General features: G+C 48.9%; 1 protein-coding gene across 1 annotated transcript in view; it reads right to left on the reverse strand.

Moving 5' to 3' along the window:
• DMBT1 (deleted in malignant brain tumors 1) overlaps positions 1-23,957 on the reverse strand; it is a 109,275-nt gene that overhangs the window by 32,774 nt on the left and 52,544 nt on the right. The window contains exons 25-34 of the mRNA XM_082424981.1: positions 23,410-23,439; positions 22,778-22,807; positions 21,395-21,738; positions 12,319-12,670; positions 11,511-11,540; positions 10,878-10,907; positions 9,515-9,838; positions 3,672-3,701; positions 3,039-3,068; positions 1,657-2,000 (exon numbers count right to left, since the gene is read on the reverse strand). Coding sequence (XP_082281107.1) covers positions 1,657-2,000; positions 3,039-3,068; positions 3,672-3,701; positions 9,515-9,838; positions 10,878-10,907; positions 11,511-11,540; positions 12,319-12,670; positions 21,395-21,738; positions 22,778-22,807; positions 23,410-23,439 — 1,544 coding nt within the window. The remainder of the gene's footprint in view (positions 1-1,656; positions 2,001-3,038; positions 3,069-3,671; positions 3,702-9,514; positions 9,839-10,877; positions 10,908-11,510; positions 11,541-12,318; positions 12,671-21,394; positions 21,739-22,777; positions 22,808-23,409; positions 23,440-23,957) is intronic.

Raw genomic sequence — 23,957 nt, forward strand, 5'->3', positions numbered from 1 at the left:
CCCTCTCCCACCCCCAACTCAAGAGAGTGTGAGTTGGGATCCTATCACTTGGCAACAAAAGCATTCTCAGTCATGTATGCCACAACTGGGAGGTGAAGGTTCTCCATAACTCCGGCACGCGAAAGGAACCCTCCACATTAGATGAGGTGGTGAGCTCAGAGGCTCCAACCAAGAGTCAGGAACTGCACCCAGGCCTGATGACTGCAGCGTTATGGCAGGATCCAAGTGATGCTTACCATAGGCAGGAGTTGCGGAAGTCCACAAACCTGAAGGGGAGACACAGCAGGATTAGAAAGAAGGTGTCTAGAGTCAAGGTCGGTCTAGTGCCCTGTCACTCACATCAGGGAAAGGAGGGTCTGAGAATCTCCACTGCCTGGGGGAGGAAGAGGCCTTTGCTGAAGGCTTGCCGTGAGCCAGAGCATGCCCTCAAATGTCCACGGCATGGCGATGAGGCGCCACACTCCACAAGAGCAATTAGCTCGCTCTCCTGACTGAGTGCGCTCTGGGGAAAGTATCCCTTTTGGATTCCGCGGGGGGTGGGGGACCTGAAACAGCCCTGTTCTCCCCGCACACGTAACTCTCGGTCTAGACAATGCTTTCGAGCAGAAATGACCCCAGGACAGGCCTCCCTGTCACCCAAAGCTCTGGGGAGACACTGTGTAGCCACCATGTCCTGAAATCGCTGAGCCAGACCCGAGGATCCTTGTGCTATGGCTCCTCTGGAAGCGTCTGCTCGCTCTATTATGACCAGGGCAGGTGCTGAGAGGTGGAAAACGTCCACTCGCCCCACCTGGGGCTCCTGGCTGGAGTCTGTGGAGGTGAGTGGGGAGGGAGGGGACACCCCGGAGTCAAGAGGCAACAGGACTCACCTGGCAGGAGCGTGGACTGGGGCCTGGCATCTGGGAGAGAGAGAAGGCAGATCAGACATCTTGCACAGAAGGGGCACGACACGGGCAAAGGGGGTCGACGCTGAGCAGGTGAGACGCTCGGTCCACGCCTGTGCCCTGCCACGCAGGGTGGGACCTCTGCCATCCTCACCCCCCAAAAATGCTCCTCTTGACAGGTCCAGGCAGCCCAGCATCCCTTATTTCCAATGTCAAGGTGATTAGCTCTGTGTCTACATGACCGAGTGGACCCAAACCAGTCATCAGCCTCACAGCTTTTATGGGCCCACTGAGGCAGCAAGACTGAGGGGTCCAGTTCGAAGTTCAAATCCCATGTGTGATCTGTCAGGCCCGACCGTCGGTGATCACAAGGCTTTGCCCGGAAGGCCACACAGGGGCCACTGCCCTGCACACGGCAGACCCGGTGCCCAGACAGTGCATCCCGGTTCCCTGGAGGGGCTACCGTCCAGGGCTCAGGAACCAAACGCTGGGCCACCTGCAGTCCTAGGCCATGACCTCCATTCACAGACCTCCTGACAGAACTAGCCTCTTTTGCCTCTGGCTTGCACTGTGGCATGGAGAAAATGGCTTCAAGTCACTTTCAGTTTGGTTCTTTGTTCTAATTCACCAGCTACATGCCTGGCAGCTTGTCAGAAAGCTCACACTAATTCTTAGCAGAGAGACAAAGTGATTTAAGGAAGCGAGAAATGTAAACATGCTTTAAAAGAGATTCAGAATGTCAGAAGGAAACGACACCCCCAGAGAGGGACACCCAGCTTGTTTGAGACCAACCTGAGCAGACGACACTGGCGTCCTCGCTGTGTCCACAGTTGTGTGTGTTCCAGGGGTTGTGAGGGCAGCTCCACAGGTAGTTCTCGTGCCCTGAGCAACCCACGTCGTCCAGGACGATGGGCCCTGAGCCCTGACCGTACCGGGCATTTCCTGGGGCCGACGTGGCCCAGCCACAGCCCAGCTGCCTGCAGACCACGTTGGCGTCGTTGGTGTCCCAGCTGTCGTCACACACGGTGCCCCAGGAGCCTCGGTACAGGACCTCCACCCGGCCCTGACACCTGTCACCTCCATTCACCAGCCTCAGGGCCAAACCTGATTCAGTTCCTGGAAGGAGACGGGAAAATGCACTCTCTTGTGTCTTCCAAAGGAAGAGGTCCGGAGGACTCAACGAGATTCAGAATCCTTCCAGGGAAAGACTTGTGAGATCAAGCTAATGTTTTCCTTCCAGAGGACCTGACTGAGCCTGGCCATCATCGTTTATCCTCACGGGGCTGTTTGATAGAACCCTTGGCTGTGGACTGAGCGACGCATGTTCTCTGATGGGTTCCCCTGAAGGCCCAGCATTCAGTGGCTGATTCCAGCCTTGGGATGGAGGTGGGAAGAGGGGAAGCCTGCAGCCTGAGTCCCCAGGGACCACTGGGATGAACTTGAGCCCTTGCAGCTTCCCAGACCCTGCCAAGCAGCCACCTTCAGATGTTCGCTCCCACATGGGAACCCACTCCATCAGGCCCAAGTGTATTCTGAAGACTACTTTTCACTGAGCACTCACTCATGGCATTTTCAAACCCCAAACTTAAGCTGACTCTTGAACAAGCCATGCACCCGCTGAAAATCATCAGAGCACATGGACATGATTAGGGAGAAGGCATCTGTTGGTAGCAGGCTGTTCAGAGTCCTTCCAGGGCTTGTCCGCTGAAGAGCTACAAAAAAACCAGACTCTCTCCCCTCCTGGGCTGTAGACCTGTGGCTGACAACTGCCCCTTGGCAGGAAGAAAGCTGACAGTGAAGTCCATAAACATAAGACAATAGAGGCAAGAAAAGTGCAGGGGAAAAGCTCTACTGGAACTTCTGGATCCAGCCCTACCTGAAGACCGACCACCTCTTAGTTATGGAAGTCACTGCGGCCCCCTCTCCCACCCCCAACTCAAGAGAATGTGAGTTGGGATCCTATCAGTTGGCAAGAAAAGCATTCTGAGTCATGTATGCCACAACTGGGAGGTGAAGGTTCTCCGTAACTCCGGCACGCGAAAGGAACCCTCCACATTAGATGAGGTGGTGAGCTCAGAGGCTCCAACCAAGAGTCAGGAACTGCACCCAGGCCTGATGACTGGCGCGTTACGGCAGGATCCAAGTGATGCTTACCATAGGCAGGAGTTGCGGAAGTCCACCAACCTGAAGGGGAGACACAGCAGGATTAGAAAGACGGTGTCTAGAGTCAAGGTCGGTCTAGTGCCCTGTCACTCACATCGGGGAAAGGAGGGTCTGAGAATCTCCACTGCCTGGGGGAGGAAGAGGCCTTTGCTGAAGGCTTGCCGTGAGCCAGAGCATGCCCTCAAATGTCCACGGCATGGCGATGAGGCGCCACACTCCACAAGAGCAATTAGCTCGCTCTCCTGACTGAGTGCTCTCTGGGGAAAGTATCCCTTTTGGATTCCGCGGGGGGTGGGGGACCTGAAACAGCCCTGTTCTCCCCGCACACGTAACTCTCGGTCTAGACAATGCTTTCGAGCAGAAATGACCCCAGGACAGGCCTCCTTGTCACCCAAAGCTCTGGGGAGACACTGTGTAGCCACAATGTCCTGAAATCGCTGAGCCAGACCCGAGGATCCTTGTGCCATGGCTCCTCTGGAAGCGTCTGCTCGCTCTAGAGTGACCAGGGCAGGTGCTGAGAGGTGGAAAACGTCCCCTCGCCCCACCTGGGGCTCCTGGCTGGAGTCTGTGGAGGTGAGTGGGGAGGGAGGGGACACCCCGGAGTCAAGAGGCAGCAGGACTCACCTGGCAGGAGCGTGGACTGGGGCCTGTCACCTGGGAGAGAGAGAAGGCAGATCAGACACGTTGCACAGAAGGGGCACGACACGGGCAAAGGGGAACGACGCTGAGCAGGTGAGAGGACTCATTCTCATTCTATGAGGCCACCATCACCCTGATACCAAAACCAGACAAAGACACCACAAAAAAAGAAAATTACAGACCAATATCACTGATGAATATAGATGTAAAAATCCTCAACAAAATACTAGCAAACAGAATCCAACAACACATTAAAAAGATCATACACCACGATCACGTGGGATTTATCCCAGGGCTGCAAGGATTCTTCAATATACGCAAATCAATCAATGTGATACACCATATTAACAAACTGAAGAATAAAAACCATATGATCTTCTCAATAGATGCAGAAAAAGCTTTTGACAAAATTCAACACCCATTCATGATAAAAACTCTCCAGAAAGTGGGCATAGAGGGAACCTACCTCAACATAATAAAGGCCATATATGACAAACCCACTGCAAGCATCATTCTCAATGGTGAAAAACTGAAAGCATTTCCTCTAAGATCAGGAATGAGACAAGGATGTCCACTCTCACCACTATTACTCAACATAGTTCCGGAAGTCCTAGCCATGGCAATCAGAGAAGAAAAAGAAATAAAAGGAATACAAATTGGAAAAGAAGAAGTAAAACTGTCACTGTTTGCAGATGACATGATACTATACATAGAGAATCCTAAAACTGCCACCAGAAAACTGCTAGAGCTAATTAATGAATATGGTAAAGTTGCAGGATACAAAATTAATGCACAGAAATCTCTGGCATTCCTATACACTAATGATGAAAAATCTGAAAGAGAAATTATGGAAACACTCCCATTTACCATTGCAACAAAAAGAATAAAATACCTAGGAATAAACCTACCTAGGGAGACAAAAGACCTGTATGCAGAAAACTATAAGACACTGATGAAAGAAATTAAAGATGATACCAACAGATGGAGAGACATGCCATGTTCTTGGATTGGAAGAATCAACATTGTGAAAATGACTATACTACCCAAAGCGACCTACAGATTCAATGCAATCCCTATCAAATTACCAATGGCATTTTTTATGGAGCTAGAACAAATCATCTTAAAATTTGTATGGAGACACAAAAGACCCCGAATAGCCAAAGCAGTCTTGAGGGAAAAAAACGGAGCTGGAGGAATCAGACTCCCTGACTTCAGACTATACTACAAAGCTACAGTAATCAAGACAATATGGTACTGGCACAAAAACAGAAACATAGGTCAATGGAACAAGATAGAAAGCCCAGAGATAAACCCACGCACCTATGGTCAACTAATCTATGACAAAGGAGGCAAAGATATACAATGGAGAAAAGACAGTCTCTTCAATAAGTGGTGCTGGGAAAACTGGACAGCTACATGGAAAAGAATGAAATTAGAATACTCCCTAACACCGTACACAAAAATAAACTCAAAATGGATTAGAGACCTAAATGTAAGACTGGACACTATAAAACTCTTAGAGCAAAACATAGGAAGAACACTCTTTGACATAAATCACAGCGAGATCTTTTTTGATCCACCTCCTAGAGTAATGGAAATAAAAACAAAAATAAACAAATGGGACCTAATGAAACTTCAAAGCTTTTGCACAGCAAAGGAAACCATAAACAAGACGAAAAGACAACCCTCAGAATGGGAGAAAATATTTGCAAACGAATCAACGGACAAAGGATTAATCTCCAAAATATATAAACAGCTCATGCAGCTCAATATTAAAGAAACAAACACCCCAATCCAAAAAGGGGCAGAAGACCTAAATAGACATTTCTCCAAAGAAGACATACAGACGGCCACGAAGCACATGAAAAGATGCTCAACATCACTAATTATTAGAGAAATGCAAATCAAAACTACAATGAGGTATCACCTCACACCAGTTAGAATGGGCATCATCAGAAAATCTACAAACAACAAATGCTGGAGAGGGTGAGGAGAAAAGGGAACCCTCTTGCACTGTTGGTGGGAATGTAAATTGATACAGCCACTATGGAGAACAATATGGAGGTTCCTTAAAAAACTAAAAATAGAATTACCATATGACCCAGCAATCCCACTACTGGGCATTTACCCAGAGAAAACAATAATTCAAAAAGACACATTCACCCGAATGTTCATTGCAGCACTATTTACAATAGCCAGGTCATGGAAGCAACCTAAATGCCCATCAACAGACGAATGGATAAAGAAGTGGTGGTACATGTATACAATGGAATATTACTCAGCCATAAAAAGGAACGAAACTGAGTCATTTGTTGAGACGTGGATGGATCTAGAGACTGTCATACAGAGTGAAGTAAGTCAGAAAGAGAAAAACAAATATCGTATATTAACGCATGTATGTGGAACCTAGAAAAATGGTACAGATGAGCCGGTTTGCAGGGCAGAAGTTGAGACACAGATGTAGAGAACGGACATATGGACACCAAGGGGGGAAAACTGCGGTGAACTGGGGATGGTGGTGTGCTGAATTGGGCGATTGGGATTGACATGTATACACTGATGTGTATAAAATTGATGCCTAATAAGAACATGCAGTATAAAACAAACAAACAAACAAACAAAAATATTCTTCATCGCAGGGGCATTTATTTAAAACGATGGGAAGAGAAGACAATGACAAGGAAAAGTAGCCATATCATTTCTTAAGAACAATGGAAACCTACTGAACTATATCCATATCATGAGGTAAAAAATACTTGTAAAAGCATGCTTATTTGGGAAATTATCCATTTATTCTTTATCCCCCTTCTTTCTCCCAAAGCTTTGGAGATACTCCAAGAAATAAAAGCCATGAGGTCTATTTTTTTGAGAATCACTTATCTCATTCACAAAAAGGAAGGGGAAGGCGATCTCCTTAGTTAAAACAAAAGTCATCTACCGAGCAGGGGAGAATGAGGCTGAGAGTGTGCAAGGTCCATGCTGGCTGCGGGTGAGGGCAGGGGCAGGACGTGGTGGGGCAGCCTGGGTGGGCTGTGTGTGCAGGTTGAGGTGGGCTATGCATGTGTCGGCATTAGCTGCATAGACAGCCACACCTGGGGACAGGAAACCCATGCCCTGTGGGTCAGGTGGAAAAACGTGACACTTACTTTCCGTGGCTGGAGTTGATGGACGCCACCAATCTAGAAAGAAAATGAAGTGATTTTAGGATATTGCTGAATAATTTTTTAATTCCATGTTGTCAGTTTGATTGAGAAAGTCAATCGTTTTCCTTGCTGCAGGACTTCTCAGAGCCTTGACCATCCCACCTGCATTGAGACTGGCCAAATGGGCTGGAGTACACAGCACTTCCCACCTTCTTTGGCACCAGATATTATCACTATGGCAATGAGGCAGGAGAAAGATGGGCTCCAGGCTAGAAATTTACAACTGGCCTCCTGTTCACACTTCCTGGGGTGAGAAGAAGATGGACTCCAGGCCAGACATTCATTACCAACCCCCTGTTTACATTTCCTGAGGCAAGAGACAAACGGGCTCTGGACTACATATTTATGACCAGACTCCTATCTATATTTCGAGATCTGCACTTCAATATAAGAAACAACAACAGGAATGGGGTAGATAACCGAACACTGGTCACTTTTATGGCAGGGACAGAGAGGGGGCTAAACCCTGTTAAAAGATCAAGAGGTCATACATTTCCCATCCTTGGGGCAAGGGAAACATTGCACATGCACAGAAAGGCTCTTTGGGGGTCAAAAAGGAGGGGGCGCCACCCCACAATATGTGATGCTAAGGCCGTCCCATAGGCCTCTGGGCTGGAATGCATCTTGGAAAAAAGTTGCGCAAGCATGTGGGGAGGGTCCTAGGGCAGGGCAGGTGTGGAAAAAGAAGCCAGATAATTGGCCAAAGGTAAACAAAGACCCGGAAGAGCTGCCCTATGTAAGTGACTTCACCGCCTCTTCACTGCGCTCCTCCTCATTAGGCGGGACGCCCACACCCTTTCTCTGCCCTGCTTCTGTCTTAACAAACAGTTTCTCTGTGTGCTCTCCCACTTGTTGTTCTGCTATGTCTCTAATAATAAACTTTGTGCCTGTTTTTACAGTCTTTGCCTCCGTGAGAAATGCGTTTTCACTGGGGGCAAGAGCCAGGGGGTGTGGTGGCTAGGATTCCTGGTTTTCATCCAGGCTACCCAGGTTCAATTCCTGGGCAGGGAATCAAGATCTCGCTTCATGCCACCACTCACTGCTGCCTCTGTGAGATCAGCAAGAAGATCATTTGGGGGATTGCTCTCAACATGAAGGATTCTTTAACGGACACACGTTTGTAAGACTGCTACTCGGCCATGCTTCTAACACGGTCACAGTTGTCCATGGGATGACTGGGACAGCTATTTTCATCCAAAATGACCAGAGGAAACAATCTTTTTCTTCCACAGTCTCTCTGAATGAACACGGGCAGCAGGAGGTGACAGGAGACCAGAGGGGCCCTCCAGCCCAAGATGAGTGACAGCCATGGTCTTGGCGATTCAGCTGGTCACTGAAACGGATTCCAGAGTCCTCAGAGGGAAATCAGTCCCTAGGAGGGGTATGCTCTCCTCCTTCTATTTCTGGACACCCGAGAGGGTAGGATTCCAGAGAGGAGTCTTGGGGTGGGCTGCAGGGACTCACCTGGGGTAGTAGAACTGATCTGTGCAGCTGCAAGAAAGAGGAAACACGATCAGCCTCAGCACCCAGTATGTGCTGCAACAAACCCATCAGGTTCCTGAGAGAGAGATGCTGAGTGCCTGGCCCCTACCCTCCAGGGCGTGAGAAGGGCGGCCTGGGAGATGTCCAGGAGAGCTGAGTAGCAAACCTCAAACTCATCTATCAATCAGTCTCCGCAATAAAAAAGGTTTTTGCGGAATTTGTTGTTACAACTTGTATTCACCCTTCTCTGCCCTGGTGGTCCACTAAGGAAGGTGCTACACCAGACCCAAGAAATTCAGGGACCAAGGTACATGGGTGATGCCTTCAGGGAAACTGCCCATCTTTCAGGGAAGTTCAGTGTGAGAGGAGCTCAGCACGAAGACCCCTTTTCTGGAGAAGACCACACTAAAATAGAAGCTCAATGACTTGGAAGCCAAGCTGAGCAGATGACACTGGCGGCCTCGTGGTGCCCACAGTTGTGGGAGTTCCAACAGCTGTGGGAACTGCTCTACAGGCAGCCAGACCGAGGGGTCCAGGCAGCCCTACATCGCTTATTTCCAACGTCAAGGTGATTATCTCTGTGTCTAGATGACCGAGTGGACCCAAACCAGTCATCAGCCTCACAGCTTTTATGGGCCCACTGAGGCAGCAAGACTGAGGGGTCCAGTTCGAAGTCCAAATCCCGTGTGAGATCTGTCAGCCAGACCATAGGTGATGACAAGGCTGTGCCCGGCAGGCCACACAGGGGCCACTGCCCTGCACACGGCAGACCCGGTGCCCAGACAGTGCATCCCACTTCCCTGGAGGGGCTACCGTCCAGGGCTCAGGAACCAAACCCTGGGCCACCTGCAGTCCTAGGCCATGACCTCCATTCACAGACCTCCTGACAGAACTAGCCTCTTTTGCCTCTGGCTTGCACTGTGGCATGGAGAAAATGGCTTCAAGTCACTTTCAGTTTGCTTCTTTGTTCTAATTCACCAGCTACATGCCTGGCAGCTTGTCAGAAAGCTCATACTAATTCTTAGCAGAGAGACAGGGTGATTTAAGGAAGCGAGAAATGTAGAAAATGCTTTGAGAGGGGATCAGAGTGTTAGAAGGGAACCACACCCCCAGAGAGGGACACCCAGCTTATTTGAGACCAACCTGAGCAGACGACACTGGCGTCCTCGCTGTGTGCACAGTTGTGTGTGTTCCAGCCACGGTGAGGGCAGCTCCACAGGTAGCTCTCGTGCCCCGAGCAGCCCACGTCGTCCAGGACGATCGGCCCTGAGCCCTGACCGTACCGGGCATTTCCTGGGGCTGACGTGGCCCAGCCACAGCCCAGCTGCCTGCAGACCACGGTGGCGTCGTTGGTGTCCCAGCTGTCGTCACACACGGTGCCCCAGGAGCCTCGGTACAGGACCTCCACCCGGCCCTGACACCTGTCACCTCCATTCACCAGCCTCAGGGCCAAACCTGATTCAGTTCCTGGAAGGAGACGGGAAAATGCACTCTCCTGTGTCTTCCGGAGGAAGAGGTCCGGAGGACTCAACGAGATTCAGAATCCTTCCAGGGAAAGACTTCTGAGCTCAAGCTAATGTTTTCCTTCCGGAGGACCTGACTGAGCCTGGCCATCATCATTTATCCTCACGGGGCTGTTTGATAGAACCCTTGGCTGTGGACTGAGCGACGCATGTTCTCTGATGGGTTCCCCACAAGGCCCAGCAATTCAGTGGCTGATCCCAGCCTTGGGATGGAGGTGGGAAGAGGGGAAGCCCGCAGCCTGAGTCCCCAGGGACCACTGGGATGAACTTGAGCCCTTGCAGCTTCCCAGACCCTGCCAAGCAGCCACCTTCAGATGTTCACTCCCACATGGGAACCCACTCCATCAGGCCCAAGTGTATTCTGAAGACTACTTTTCGCTGAGCACTCACTCATGTCATTTTCAAACCCCAAACTTAAGTTGACTCTTGAACAAGCCATGCACCCGCTGAAAATCATCAGAGCACATGGACATGATTAGGGAGAAGGCATCTATTGGTAGCAGGCTGTTCAGAGTCCTTCCAGGGCTTGTCAGCAGAAGCGCTAGAAAGAAAACAGAATCTCTCCCCTACTGGGATACAGACCTCAGGCTGACAACTGCCCCTTGGCAGGAAGAAAGCTGACAGCGAAGTCCATGAACATAAGACAACAGAGGTAAGAAAAGTGCAGGGGAAAAGCTCTACTGGAACTTCTGGATCCAGCCCTACCTGAAGACGGACCACCTCTTAGCTATGGAAGTCATTTCGGCCCCCTCTCCCACCCCCAACTCAAGAGAGTGTGAGTTGGGATCCTATCACTTGGCAACAAAAGCATTCTCAGTCATGTATGCCACAACTGGGAGGTGAAGGTTCTCCATAACTCCGGCACGCGAAAGGAACCCTCCACATTAGATGAGGTGGTGAGCTCAGAGGCTCCAACCAAGAGTCAGGAACTGCACCCAGGCCTGATGACTGCAGCGTTATGGCAGGATCCAAGTGATGCTTACCATAGGCAGGAGTTGCGGAAGTCCACAAACCTGAAGGGGAGACACAGCAGGATTAGAAAGAAGGTGTCTAGAGTCAAGGTCGGTCTAGTGCCCTGTCACTCACATCAGGGAAAGGAGGGTCTGAGAATCTCCACTGCCTGGGGGAGGAAGAGGCCTTTGCTGAAGGCTTGCCGTGAGCCAGAGCATGCCCTCAAATGTCCACGGCATGGCGATGAGGCGCCACACTCCACAAGAGCAATTAGCTCGCTCTCCTGACTGAGTGCTCTCTGGGGAAAGTATCCCTTTTGGATTCCGCGGGGGGTGGGGGACCTGAAACAGCCCTGTTCTCCCCGCACACGTAACTCTCGGTCTAGACAATGCTTTCGAGCAGAAATGACCCCAGGACAGGCCTCCCTGTCACCCAAAGCTCTGGGGAGACACTGTGTAGCCACAATGTCCTGAAATCGCTGAGCCATTCCCGAGGATCCTTGTGCTCTGGTCCCTCTGGAAGCGTCTGCTCCCTCTAGAGTGACCAGGGCAGGTGCTGAGAGGTGGAAAACGTCCCCTCGCCCCACCTGGGGCTCCTGCCTGGAGTCTGTGGAGGTGAGAGGGGAGGGAGGGGACACCCCGGAGTCAAGAGGCAACAGGACTCACCTGGCAGGAGCGTGGACTGGGGCCTGGCATCTGGGAGAGAGAGAAGGCAGATCAGACACCTTGCACAGAAGGGGCACGACACGGGCAAAGGGGGTCGACGCTGAGCAGGTGAGACGCTCGGTCCATGCCTGTGCCCTGCCACACAGGGTGGGACCTCTGCCATCCTCACCCCCCAAAGATGCTCCTCCTGACAGGTCCAGGCAGCCCAGCATCCCTTATTTCCAATGTCAAGGTGATTAAATCTGGGTCTAGGTAAGCGAGTGGACCCAAACCAGTCATCAGCCTCACAGCTTTTATGGGACCAATGAGGCAGCAAGACTGAGGGGTCCAGTTCGATGTTCAAATCCCATATGTGATCTGTCAGGCCCGACCGTAGGTGATGACAAGGCTGTGCCCCGCAGGCCACACAGGGGCCACTGCCCTGCACACGGCAGACCTGGTGCCCAGACAGTGCATCCCGGTTCCCTGGAGGGGCTACCGTCCAGGGCTCAGGAACCAAACCCTGGGCCACCTGCAGTCCTAGGCCATGACCTCCATTCACAGACCTCCTGACAGAACTAGCCTCTTTTGCCTCTGGCTTGCACTGTGGCATGGAGAAAATGGCTTCAAGTCACTTTCAGTTTGCTTCTTTGTTCTAATTCACCAGCTACATGCCTGGCAGCTTGTCAGAAAGCTCATACTAATTCTTAGCAGAGAGACAGGGTGATTTAAGGAAGCGAGAAATGTAGAAAATGCTTTGAGAGGGGATCAGAGTGTCAGAAGGGAACCACACCCCCAGAGAGGGACACCCAGCTTATTTGAGACCAACCTGAGCAGACGACACTGGCGTCCTCACTGTGTCCACAGTTGTGTGTGTTCCAGCCACTGTGAGGGCAGCTCCACAGGTAGCTCTCGTGCCCCAAGCAGCGCACGTCGTCCAGGACGATGGGCCCTGAGCCCTGACCGTACTGGGCATATCCTGGGGCCGACGTGGCCCAGCCACAGCCCAGCTGCCTGCAGACCACGTTGGCGTCGTTGGTGTCCCAGCTGTCGTCACACACGGTGCCCCAGGAGCCTCGGTACAGGACCTCCACCCGGCCCTGACACCTGTCACTTCCATTCACCAGCCTCAGGGCCAAACCTGATTCAGTTCCTGGAAGGAGACGGGAAAATGCACTCTCCTGTGTCTTCCGAAGGAAGAGGTCCGGAGGACTCAACGAGATTCAGAATCCTTCCAGGGAAAGACTTCTGAGATCAAGCTAATGTTTTCCTTCCGGAGGACCTGACTGAGCCTGGCCATCATCGTTTATCCTCACAGGGCTGTTTGATAGAACCCTTGGCTGTGGACTGAGCTACGCATGTTCTCTGATGGGTTCCCCACAAGGCCCAGCAATTCAGTGGCTGATCCCAGCCTTGGGATGGAGGTGGGAAGAGGGGAAGCCCGCAGCCTGAGTCCCCAGGGACCACTGGGATGAACTTGAGCCCTTGCAGCTTCCCAGACCCTGCCAAGCAGCCACCTTCAGATGTTCACTCCCACATGGGAACCCACTCTATCAGGCCTAAGTGTATTCTGAAGACTACTTTTCGCTGAGCACTCACTCATGTCATTTTCAAACCCCAAACTTAAGCTGACTCTTGAACAAGCCATGCACCCGCTGAAAATCATCAGAGCACATGGACATGATTAGGGAGAAGGCATCTATTGGTAGCAGGCTGTTCAGAGTCCTTCCAGGGCTTGTCAGCAGAAGAGCTAGAAAGAAAACAGAATCTCTCCCCTACTGGGATACAGACCTGTGGCTGACAACTGCCCCTTGGCAGGAAGCAAGCTGACAGTGAAGTCCATAAACATAAGAAAATAGAGGTAAGAAAAGTGCAGGGGAAAAGCTCTACTGGAACTTCTGGATCCAGCTCTACCTGAAGCCTGACCACCTCTTAGCTATAGAAGTCATTGCGGCCCCCTCTCCCACCCTCAACTCAAGAGAGTGTGAGTTGGGATCCTATCACTTGGCAACAAAAGCATTCTGAGTCATGTATGCAACAACTGGGAGGTGAAGGTTCTCCATAACTCTGGCACACGAAAGGAACCCTCCACATTAGATGAGGTGGTGAGCTCAGAGGCTCCAACCAAGAGTCAGGAATTGCACCCAGACCTGATGACTGGAAAGAGAGAGAAAGGACCAGAGAAAATATTTGAAGAGATTATAGTCGAAAACTTGTGTAACATGGGAAAGGAAATAGCCACCCAAGTCCAGGAAGCGCAGAGAGTCCCATACAGGATAAACCCAAGGAGAAACACGCCGAGACACATAGTAATCAAAGTGGCAAAAATTAAAGACAAAGAACAATTTTTGAAAGCGGCAAGGGAAAAATGACAAATAACATACAAGGGAACTCCCACACGGTTAACAGCTGATTTCTCAGCAGAAACTCTACAAGCCAGAAGGGAGTGGCATGATATACTTAAAGTGATGAAAGGGAAGAACCTACAACCAAGATTACTCTACCCGGCAAGGATCTCATTTAGATTTGATGGAGAAATCAAAAGCTTTACAGACAAGCAAAAGCTAAGAGAATTCAGCACCACCAAACCAGCTCTACAACAAATGCTAAAGGAACTTCTCTAACTGGGAAACACAAGAGAAGAAAAGGACCTACAAAAACAAACCCAAAACAATTGAGAAAATGGTCATGGGAACATACATATCGATAATTACCTTAAATGTGAATGGATTAAATGCTCCAACCAAAAGACACAGGCTTGCTGAATGGATACAAAAACAAGACCCATATATATGCTGTCTACAAGAGACCCACTTTAGACCTAGGGACACATACAGACTGAAAGTGAGGGGATGGAAAAAGATATTCCATGCAAATGGAAATCAAAAGAAAGCTGGAGTAGCTATACTCATATCAGATAAAATAGACTTTAAAATAAAGAATGTTACAAGAGACAAGGAAGGACACTACATAATGACCAAGGGATCAATCCAAGAAGAAGATATAACAATTATAAATATATATGCACCCAACATAGGAGCACCTCAATACATAAGGCAACTGCTAACAGCTATAAAAGAGGAAATTGACAGTAACACAATAATAGTGGGGGACTTTAACACCTCTCACATACACCAATGGACAGGTCATCCAAAATGAAAATAAATAAGGAAACAGAAGCTTTAAATGACACAATAGACCAGATAGATTTAAGTGATATTTATAGGACATTCCATCCAAAAACAGCAGATTACACGTTCTTCTCAAGTGCGCATGGAACATTCTCCAGGATAGATCACATCTTGGGTCACAAATCAAGCCTCAGTAAATTTAAGAAAATTGAAATCATATCAAGCATCTTTTCTGATCACAACGCTATGAGATTAGAAATGAATTACTGGGAAAAAAACGTAAAAAAGACAAACACATGGAGGCCAAACAATACGTTACTAAATAACCAAGAGATCACTGAAGAAATCAAAGAGGAAATCAGAAAATACCTAGAGACAAATGACAATGAAAACACGATGACCCAAAACCTATGGGATGCAGCAAAAGCAGTTCTAAGAGGGAAGTTTATAGCTATACAAGCCTACCTAAAGAAACAAGAAAAATCTCAAGTAAACAATCTAACCTTACACCTAAAGAAACTAGAGAAAGAAGAACAAACAAAACCCAAAGTTAGCAGAAGGAAACAAATCATAAAGATCCGAGTGGAAATAAATGAAATAGAAACAAAGAAAACAATAGCAAAGATCAACAAAACTAAAAGCTGGTTCTTTGAGAAGATAAACAAAATTGATAAGCCATTAGCCAGACTCATCACGAAAAAGAGGGAGAGGACTCAAAACAATAAAATCAGAAATGAAAAAGGAGAAGTTACAACAGACACCGCAGAAATACAAGGCATCCTAAGAGACAACTACAAGCAACTTTATGCCAATAAAATGGACAACCTGGAAGAAATGGACAAATTCTTAGAAAGGTGTAACCTTCCAAGACTGAACCAGGAAGAAACAGAAAATAGGAACAGACCAATCACAAGTAATGAAATTGAAACTGTGATTAAAAATCTTCCAACAAACAAAAGTCCAGGACCAGATGGCTTCACAGGTGAATTCTATCAAACATTTAGAGAAGAGCTAACACCTATCCTTCTCAAACTCTTCCAAAAAATTGCAGAGGGAGGAACACTCCCAAACTCATTCTATGAGGCCACCATCACCCTGATACCAAAACCAGACAAAGACACCACAAAAAAAGAAAATTACAGACCAATATCACTGATGAATATAGATGCAAAAATCCTCAACAAAATACTAGCAAACAGAATCCAACAACACATTAAAAAGATCATACACCACGATCAAGTGGGATTTATCCCAGGGCTGCAAGGATTCTTCAATATACGCAAATCAATCAATGTGATACACCATATTAACAAACTGAAGAATAAAAACCATATGATCTTCTCAATAGATGCAGAAAAAGCTTTTGACAAAATTCAACACCCATTTATGATAAAAACTCTCCAGAAAGTGGGCATAGAGGGAACCTACCTCAACATAATAAAGGCCATATATGACAAACCCACTGCAAACATCATTCTCAATGGTGAAAAACTGAAAGCGTTTCCTCTACGATCAGGAATGAGACAAGGATGTCCACTCTCACCACTATTACTCAACATAGTTCTGGAAGTCCTAGCCATGGCAATCAGAGAAGAAAAAGAAATAAAAGGAATACAAATTGGAAAAGAAGAAGTAAAACTGTCACTGTTTGCAGATGACATGATACTATACATAGAGAATCCTAAAACTGCCACCAGAAAACTGCTAGAGCTAATTAATGAATATGGTAAAGTTGCAGGATACAAAATTAATGCACAGAAATCTCTGGCATTCCTATACACTAATGATGAAAAATCTGAAAGAGAAATTATGGAAACACTCCCATTTACCATTGCAACAAAAAGAATAAAATACCTAGGAATAAACCTACCTAGGGAGACAAAAGACCTGTATGCAGAAAACTATAAGACACTGATGAAAGAAATTAAAGATGATACCAACAGATGGAGAGATATACCATGTTCTTGGATTGGAAGAATCAACATTGTGAAAATGACTATACTACCCAAAGCAACCTACAGATTCAATGCAATCCCTATCAAATTACCAATGGCATTTTTTATGGAGCTAGAACAAATCATCTTAAAATTTGTATGGAGACACAAAAGACCCCGAATAGCCAAAGCAGTCTTGAGGGAAAAAAACGGAGCTGGAGGAATCAGACTCCCTGACTTCAGACTATACTACAAAGCTACAGTAATCATGACAATATGGTACTGGCACAAAAACAGAAACATAGGTCAATGGAACAAGATAGAAAGCCCAGAGATAAACCCATGCACCTATGGTCAACTAATCTATGAGAAAGGAGGCAAAGATATACAATGGAGAAAAGACAGTCTCTTCAATAAGTGGTGCTGGGAAAACTGGACAGCTACATGGAAAAGAATGAAATTAGAATACTCCCTAACACCGTACACAAAAATAAACTCAAAATGGATTAGAGACCTAAATGTAAGACTGGACACTATAAAACTCTTAGAGCAAAACATAGGAAGAACACTCTTTGACATAAATCACAGCGAGATCTTTTTTGATCCACCTCCTAGAGTAATGGAAATAAAAACAAAAATAAACAAATGGGACCTAATGAAACTTCAAAGCTTTTGCACAGCAAAGGAAACCATAAACAAGACGAAAAGACAACCCTCAGAATGGGAGAAAATATTTGCAAACGAATCAACGGACAAAGGATTAATCTCCAAAATATATAAACAGCTCATGCAGCTCAATATTAAAGAAACAAACACCCCAATCCAAAAAGGGGCAGAAGACCTAAATAGACATTTCTCCAAAGAAGACATACAGACGGCCACGAAGCACATGAAAAGATGCTCAACATCACTAATTATTAGAGAAATGCAAATCAAAACTACAATGAGGTATCACCTCACACCAGTTAGAATGGGCATCATCAGAAAATCTACAAACAACAAATGCTGGAGAGGGTGAGGAGAAAAGGGAACCCTCTTGCACTGTTGGTGGGAATGTAAATTGATACAGCCACTATGGAGAACAATATGGAGGTTCCTTAAAAAACTAAAAATAGAATTACCATATGACCCAGCAATCCCACTACTGGGCATTTACCCAGAGAAAACAATAATTCAAAAAGACACATTCACCCGAATGTTCATTGCAGCACTATTTACAATAGCCAGGTCATGGAAGCAACCTAAATGCCCATCAACAGACGAATGGATAAAGAAGTGGTGGTACATGTATACAATGGAATATTACTCAGCCATAAAAAGGAACGAAACTGAGTCATTTGTTGAGACGTGGATGGATCTAGAGACTGTCATACAGAGTGAAGTAAGTCAGAAAGAGAAAAACAAATATCGTATATTAACGCATGTATGTGGAACCTAGAAAAATGGTACAGATGAGCCGGTTTGCAGGGCAGAAGTTGAGACACAGATGTAGAGAACGGACATATGGACACCAAGGGGGGAAAACTGCGGTGAACTGGGGATGGTGGTGTGCTGAATTGGGCGATTGGGATTGACATGTATACACTGATGTGTATAAAATTGATGCCTAATAAGAACATGCAGTATAAAACAAACAAACAAACAAACAAACAAAAATATTCTTCATCGCAGGGGCATTTATTTAAAACGATGGGAAGAGAAGACAATGACAAGGAAAAGTAGCCATATCATTTCTTAAGAACAATGGAAACCTACTGAACTATATCCATATCATGAGGTAAAAAATACTTGTAAAAGCATGCTTATTTGGGAAATTATCCATTTATTCTTTATCCCCCTTCTTTCTCCCAAAGCTTTGGAGATACTCCAAGAAATAAAAGCCATGAGGTCTATTTTTTTGAGAATCACTTATCTCATTCACAAAAAGGAAGGGGAAGGCGATCTCCTTAGTTAAAACAAAAGTCATCTACCGAGCAGGGGAGAATGAGGCTGAGAGTGTGCAAGGTCCATGCTGGCTGCGGGTGAGGGCTGGGGCAGGACGTGGTGGGGCAGCCTGGGTGGGCTGTGTGTGCAGGTTGAGGTGGGCTATGCATGTGTCGGCATTAGCTGCATAGACAGCCACACCTGGGGACAGGAAACCCATGCCCTGTGGGTCAGGTGGAAAAACGTGACACTTACTTTCCGTGGCTGGAGTTGATGGACGCCACCAATCTAGAAAGAAAATGAAGTGATTTTAGGATATTGCTGAATAATTTTTTAATTCCATGTTGTCAGTTTGATTGAGAAAGTCAATCGTTTTCCTTGCTGCAGGACTTCTCAGAGCCTTGACCATCCCACCTGCACTGAGACTGGCCAAATGGGCTGGAGTACACAGCACTTCCCACCTTCTTTGGCACCAGATATTATCACTATGGCAATGAGGCAGGAGAAAGATGGGCTCCAGGCTAGAAATTTACAGCTGGCCTCCTGTTCACACTTCCTGGGGTGAGAAGAAGATGGACTCCAGGCCAGACATTCATTACCAACCCCCTGTTTACATTTCCTGAGGCAAGAGACAAACGGGCTCTGGACTACCTATTTATGACCAGACTCCTATCTATATTTCGAGATCTGCACTTCAATATAAGAAACAACAACAGGAATGGGGTAGATAACCGAACACTGGTCACTTTTATGGCAGGGACAGAGAGGGGGCTAAACCCTGTTAAAAGATCAAGAGGTCATACATTTCCCATCCTTGGGGCAAGGGAAACATTGCACATGCACAGAAAGGCTCTTTGGGGGTCAAAAAGGAGGGGGCGCCACCCCACAATATGTGATGCTAAGGCCGTCCCATAGGCCTCTGGGCTGGAATGCATCTTGGAAAAAAGTTGCGCAAGCATGTGGGGAGGGTCCTAGGGCAGGTCAGGTGTGGAAAAAGAAGCCAGATAATTGGCCAAAGGTAAACAAAGACCCGGAAGAGCTGCCCTATGTAAGTGACTTCACCGCCTCTTCACTGCGCTCCTCCTCATTAGGCGGGACGCCCACACCCTTTCTCTGCCCTGCTTCTGTCTTAACAAACAGTTTCTCTGTGTGCTCTCCCACTTGTTGTTCTGCTATGTCTCTAATAATAAACTTTGTGCCTGTTTTTACAGTCTTTGCCTCCGTGAGAAATGCGTTTTCACTGGGGGCAAGAGCCAGGGGGTGTGGTGGCTAGGATTCCTGGTTTTCATCCAGGCTACCCAGGTTCAATTCCTGGGCAGGGAATCAAGATCTCGCTTCATGCCACCACTCACTGCTGCCTCTGTGAGATCAGCAAGAAGATCATTTGGGGGATTGCTCTCAACATGAAGGATTCTTTAACGGACACACGTTTGTAAGACTGCTACTCGGCCATGCTTCTAACACGGTCACAGTTGTCCATGGGATGACTGGGACAGCTATTTTCATCCAAAATGACCAGAGGAAACAATCTTTTTCTTCCACAGTCTCTCTGAATGAACACGGGCAGCAGGAGGTGACAGGAGACCAGAGGGGCCCTCCAGCCCAAGATGAGTGACAGCCATGGTCTTGGCGATTCAGCTGGTCACTGAAACGGATTCCAGAGTCCTCAGAGGGAAATCAGTCCCTAGGAGGGGTATGCTCTCCTCCTTCTATTTCTGGACACCCGAGAGGGTAGGATTCCAGAGAGGAGTCTTGGGGTGGGCTGCAGGGACTCACCTGGGGTAGTAGAACTGATCTGTGCAGCTGCAAGAAAGAGGAAACACGATCAGCCTCAGCACCCAGTATGTGCTGCAACAAACCCATCAGGTTCCTGAGAGAGAGATGCTGAGTGCCTGGCCCCTACCCTCCAGGGCGTGAGAAGGGCGGCCTGGGAGATGTCCAGGAGAGCTGAGTAGCAAACCTCAAACTCATCTATCAATCAGTCTCCACAATAAAAAAGGTTTTTGCGGAATTTGTTGTTACAACTTGTATTCACCCTTCTCTGCCCTGGTGGTCCACTAAGGAAGGTGCTACACCAGACCCAAGAAATTCAGGGACCAAGGTACATGGGTGATGCCTTCAGGGAAACTGCCCATCTTTCAGGGAAGTTCAGTGTGAGAGGAGCTCAGCACGAAGACCCCTTTTCTGGAGAAGACCACACTAAAATAGAAGCTCAATGACTTGGAAGCCAAGCTGAGCAGATGACACTGGCGGCCTCGTGGTGCCCACAGTTGTGGGAGTTCCAACAGCTGTGGGAACTGCTCTACAGGCAGCCAGACGGAGGGGTCCAGGCAGCCCTACATCGCTTATTTCCAACGTCAAGGTGATTATCTCTGTGTCTACATGACCGAGTGGACCCAAACCAGTCATCAGCCTCACAGCTTTTATGGGCCCACTGAGGCAGCAAGACTGAGGGGTCCAGTTCGAAGTCCAAATCCCGTGTGAGATCTGTCAGCCAGACCATAGGTGATGACAAGGCTGTGCCCGGCAGGCCACACAGGGGCCACTGCCCTGCACACGGCAGACCTGGTGCCCAGACAGTGCATCCCACTTCCCTGGAGGGGCTACCGTCCAGGGCTCAGCAACCAAACCCTGGGCCACCTGCAGTCCTAGGCCATGACCTCCATTCACAGACCTCCTGACAGAATTAGCCTCTTTTGCCTCTGGCTTGCACTGTGGCATGGAGAAAATGGCTTCAAGTCACTTTCAGTTTGCTTCTTTGTTCTAATTCACCAGCTACATGCCTGGCAGCTTGTCAGAAAGCTCATACTAATTCTTAGCAGAGAGACAGGGTGATTTAAGGAAGCGAGAAATGTAGAAAATGCTTTGAGAGGGGATCAGAGTGTCAGAAGGGAACCACACCCCCAGAGAGGGACACCCAGCTTATTTGAGACCAACCAGAGCAGACGACACTGGCGTCCTCACTGTGTCCACAGTTGTGTGTGTTCCAGCCACTGTGAGGGCAGCTCCACAGGTAGCTCTCGTGCCCCGAGCAGCGCACGTCGTCCAGGACGATGGGCCCTGAGCCCTGACCGTACCGGGCATATCCTGGGGCCGACGTGGCCCAGCCACAGCCCAGCTGCCTGCAGACCACGTTGGCGTCGTTGGTGTCCCAGCTGTCGTCACACACGGTGCCCCAGGAGCCTCGGTACAGGACCTCCACCCGGCCCTGACACCTGTCACCTCCATTCACCAGCCTCAGGGCCAAACCTGATTCAGTTCCTGGAAGGAGACGGGAAAATGCACTCTCCTGTGTCTTCCGGAGGAAGAGGTCCGGAGGACTCAACGAGATTCAGAATCCTTCCAGGGAAAGACTTCTGAGATCAAGCTAATGTTTTCCTTCCGGAGGACCTGACTGAGCCTGGCCATCATCGTTTATCCTCACGGGGCTGTTTGATAGAACCCTTGGCTGTGGACTGAGCTACGCATGTTCTCTGATGGGTTCCCCACAAGGCCCAGCAATTCAGTGGCTGATCCCAGCTTTGGGATGGAGGTGGGAAGAGGGGAAGCCCGCAGCCTGAGTCCCCAGGGACCACTGGGATGAACTTGAGCCCTTGCAGCTTCCCAGACCCCGCCAAGCAGCCACCTTCAGATGTTCACTCCCACATGGGAACCCACTCCATCAGGCCCAAGTGTATTCTGAAGACTACTTTTCACTGAGCACTCACTCATGGCATTTTCAAACCCCAAACTTAAGCTGACTCTTGAACAAGCCATGCACCCGCTGAAAATCATCAGAGCACATGGACATGATTAGGGAGAAGGCATCTATTGGTAGCACGCTGTTCAGAGTCCTTCCAGGGTTTGTCCGCTGAAGAGCTACAAAAAAACCAGACTCTCTCCCCTACTGGGATGTAGACCTGTGGCTGACAACTGCCCCTTGGCAGGAAGCAAGCTGACAGTGAAGTCCATAAACATAAGAAAATAGAGGTAAGAAAAGTGCAGGGGAAAAGCTCTACTGGAACTTCTGGATCCAGCTCTACCTGAAGACCGACCACCTCTTAGTTATGGAAGTCACTGCGGTCCCCTCTCCCACCCCCAACTCAAGAGAGTGTGAGTTGGGATCCTATCACTTGGCAACAAAAGCATTCTGAGTCATGTATGCCACAACTGGGAGGTGAAGGTTCTCCGTAACTCCGGCACGCGAAAGGAACCCTCCACATTAGATGAGGTGGTGAGCTCAGAGGCTCCAACCAAGAGTCAGGAACTGCACCCAGGCCTGATGACTGGAGCGTTACGACAGGATCCACGTGATGCTTACCATAGGCAGGAGTTGCGGAAGTCCACCAACCTGAAGGGGAGACACAGCAGGATTAGAAAGACGGTGTCTAGAGTCAAGGTCGGTCTAGTGCCCTGTCACTCACATCGGGGAAAGGAGGGTCTGAGAATCTCCACTGCCTGGGGGAGGAAGAGGCCTTTGCTGAAGGCTTGCCGTGAGCCAGAGCATGCCCTCAAATGTCCACGGCATGGCGATGAGGCGCCACACTCCACAAGAGCAATTAGCTCGCTCTCCTGACTGAGTGCGCTCTGGGGAAAGTATCCCTTTTGGATTCCGCGGGGGGTGGGGACCTGAAACAGCCCTGTTCTCCCCGCACACATAACTCTCGGTCTAGACAATGCTTTCGAGCAGAAATGACCCCAGGACAGGCCTCCCTGTCACCCAAAGCTCTGGGGAGACACTGTGTAGCCACCATGTCCTGAAATCGCTGAGCCAGACCCGAGGATCCTTGTGCTATGGCTGCTCTGGAAGCGTCTGCTCGCTCTATTATGACCAGGGCAGGTGCTGAGAGGTGGAAAACGTCCACTCGCCCCACCTGGGGCTCCTGGATGGAGTCTGTGGAGGTGAGTGGGGAGGGAGGGGACACCCCGGAGTCAAGAGGCAACAGGACTCACCTGGCAGGAGCGTGGACTGGGGCCTGGCATCTGGGAGAGAGAGAAGGCAGATCAGACACCTTGCACAGAAGGGGCACGACACGGGCAAAGGGGGTCGACGCTGAGCAGGTGAGACGCTCGGTCCACGCCTGTGCCCTGCCACGCAGGGTGGGACCTCTGCCATCCTCACCCCCCAAAAATGCTCCTCTTGACAGGTCCAGGCAGCCCAGCATCCCTTATTTCCAATGTCAAGGTGATTAGCTCTGTGTCTACATGACCGAGTGGACCCAAACCAGTCATCAGCCTCACAGCTTTTATGGGCCCACTGAGGCAGCAAGACTGAGGGGTCCAGTTCGAAGTTCAAATCCCATGTGTGATCTGTCAGGCCCGACCGTCGGTGATCACAAGGCTTTGCCCGGAAGGCCACACAGGGGCCACTGCCCTGCACACGGCAGACCCGGTGCCCAGACAGTGCATCCCGGTTCCCTGGAGGGGCTACCGTCCAGGGCTCAGGAACCAAACCCTGGGCCACCTGCAGTCCTAGGCCATGACCTCCATTCACAGACCTC

This window comes from Balaenoptera physalus, assembly GCF_965194825.1.
Source record: "Balaenoptera physalus genome assembly, chromosome: 14".
Classification (NCBI taxonomy): domain Eukaryota; kingdom Metazoa; phylum Chordata; class Mammalia; order Artiodactyla; family Balaenopteridae; genus Balaenoptera; species Balaenoptera physalus.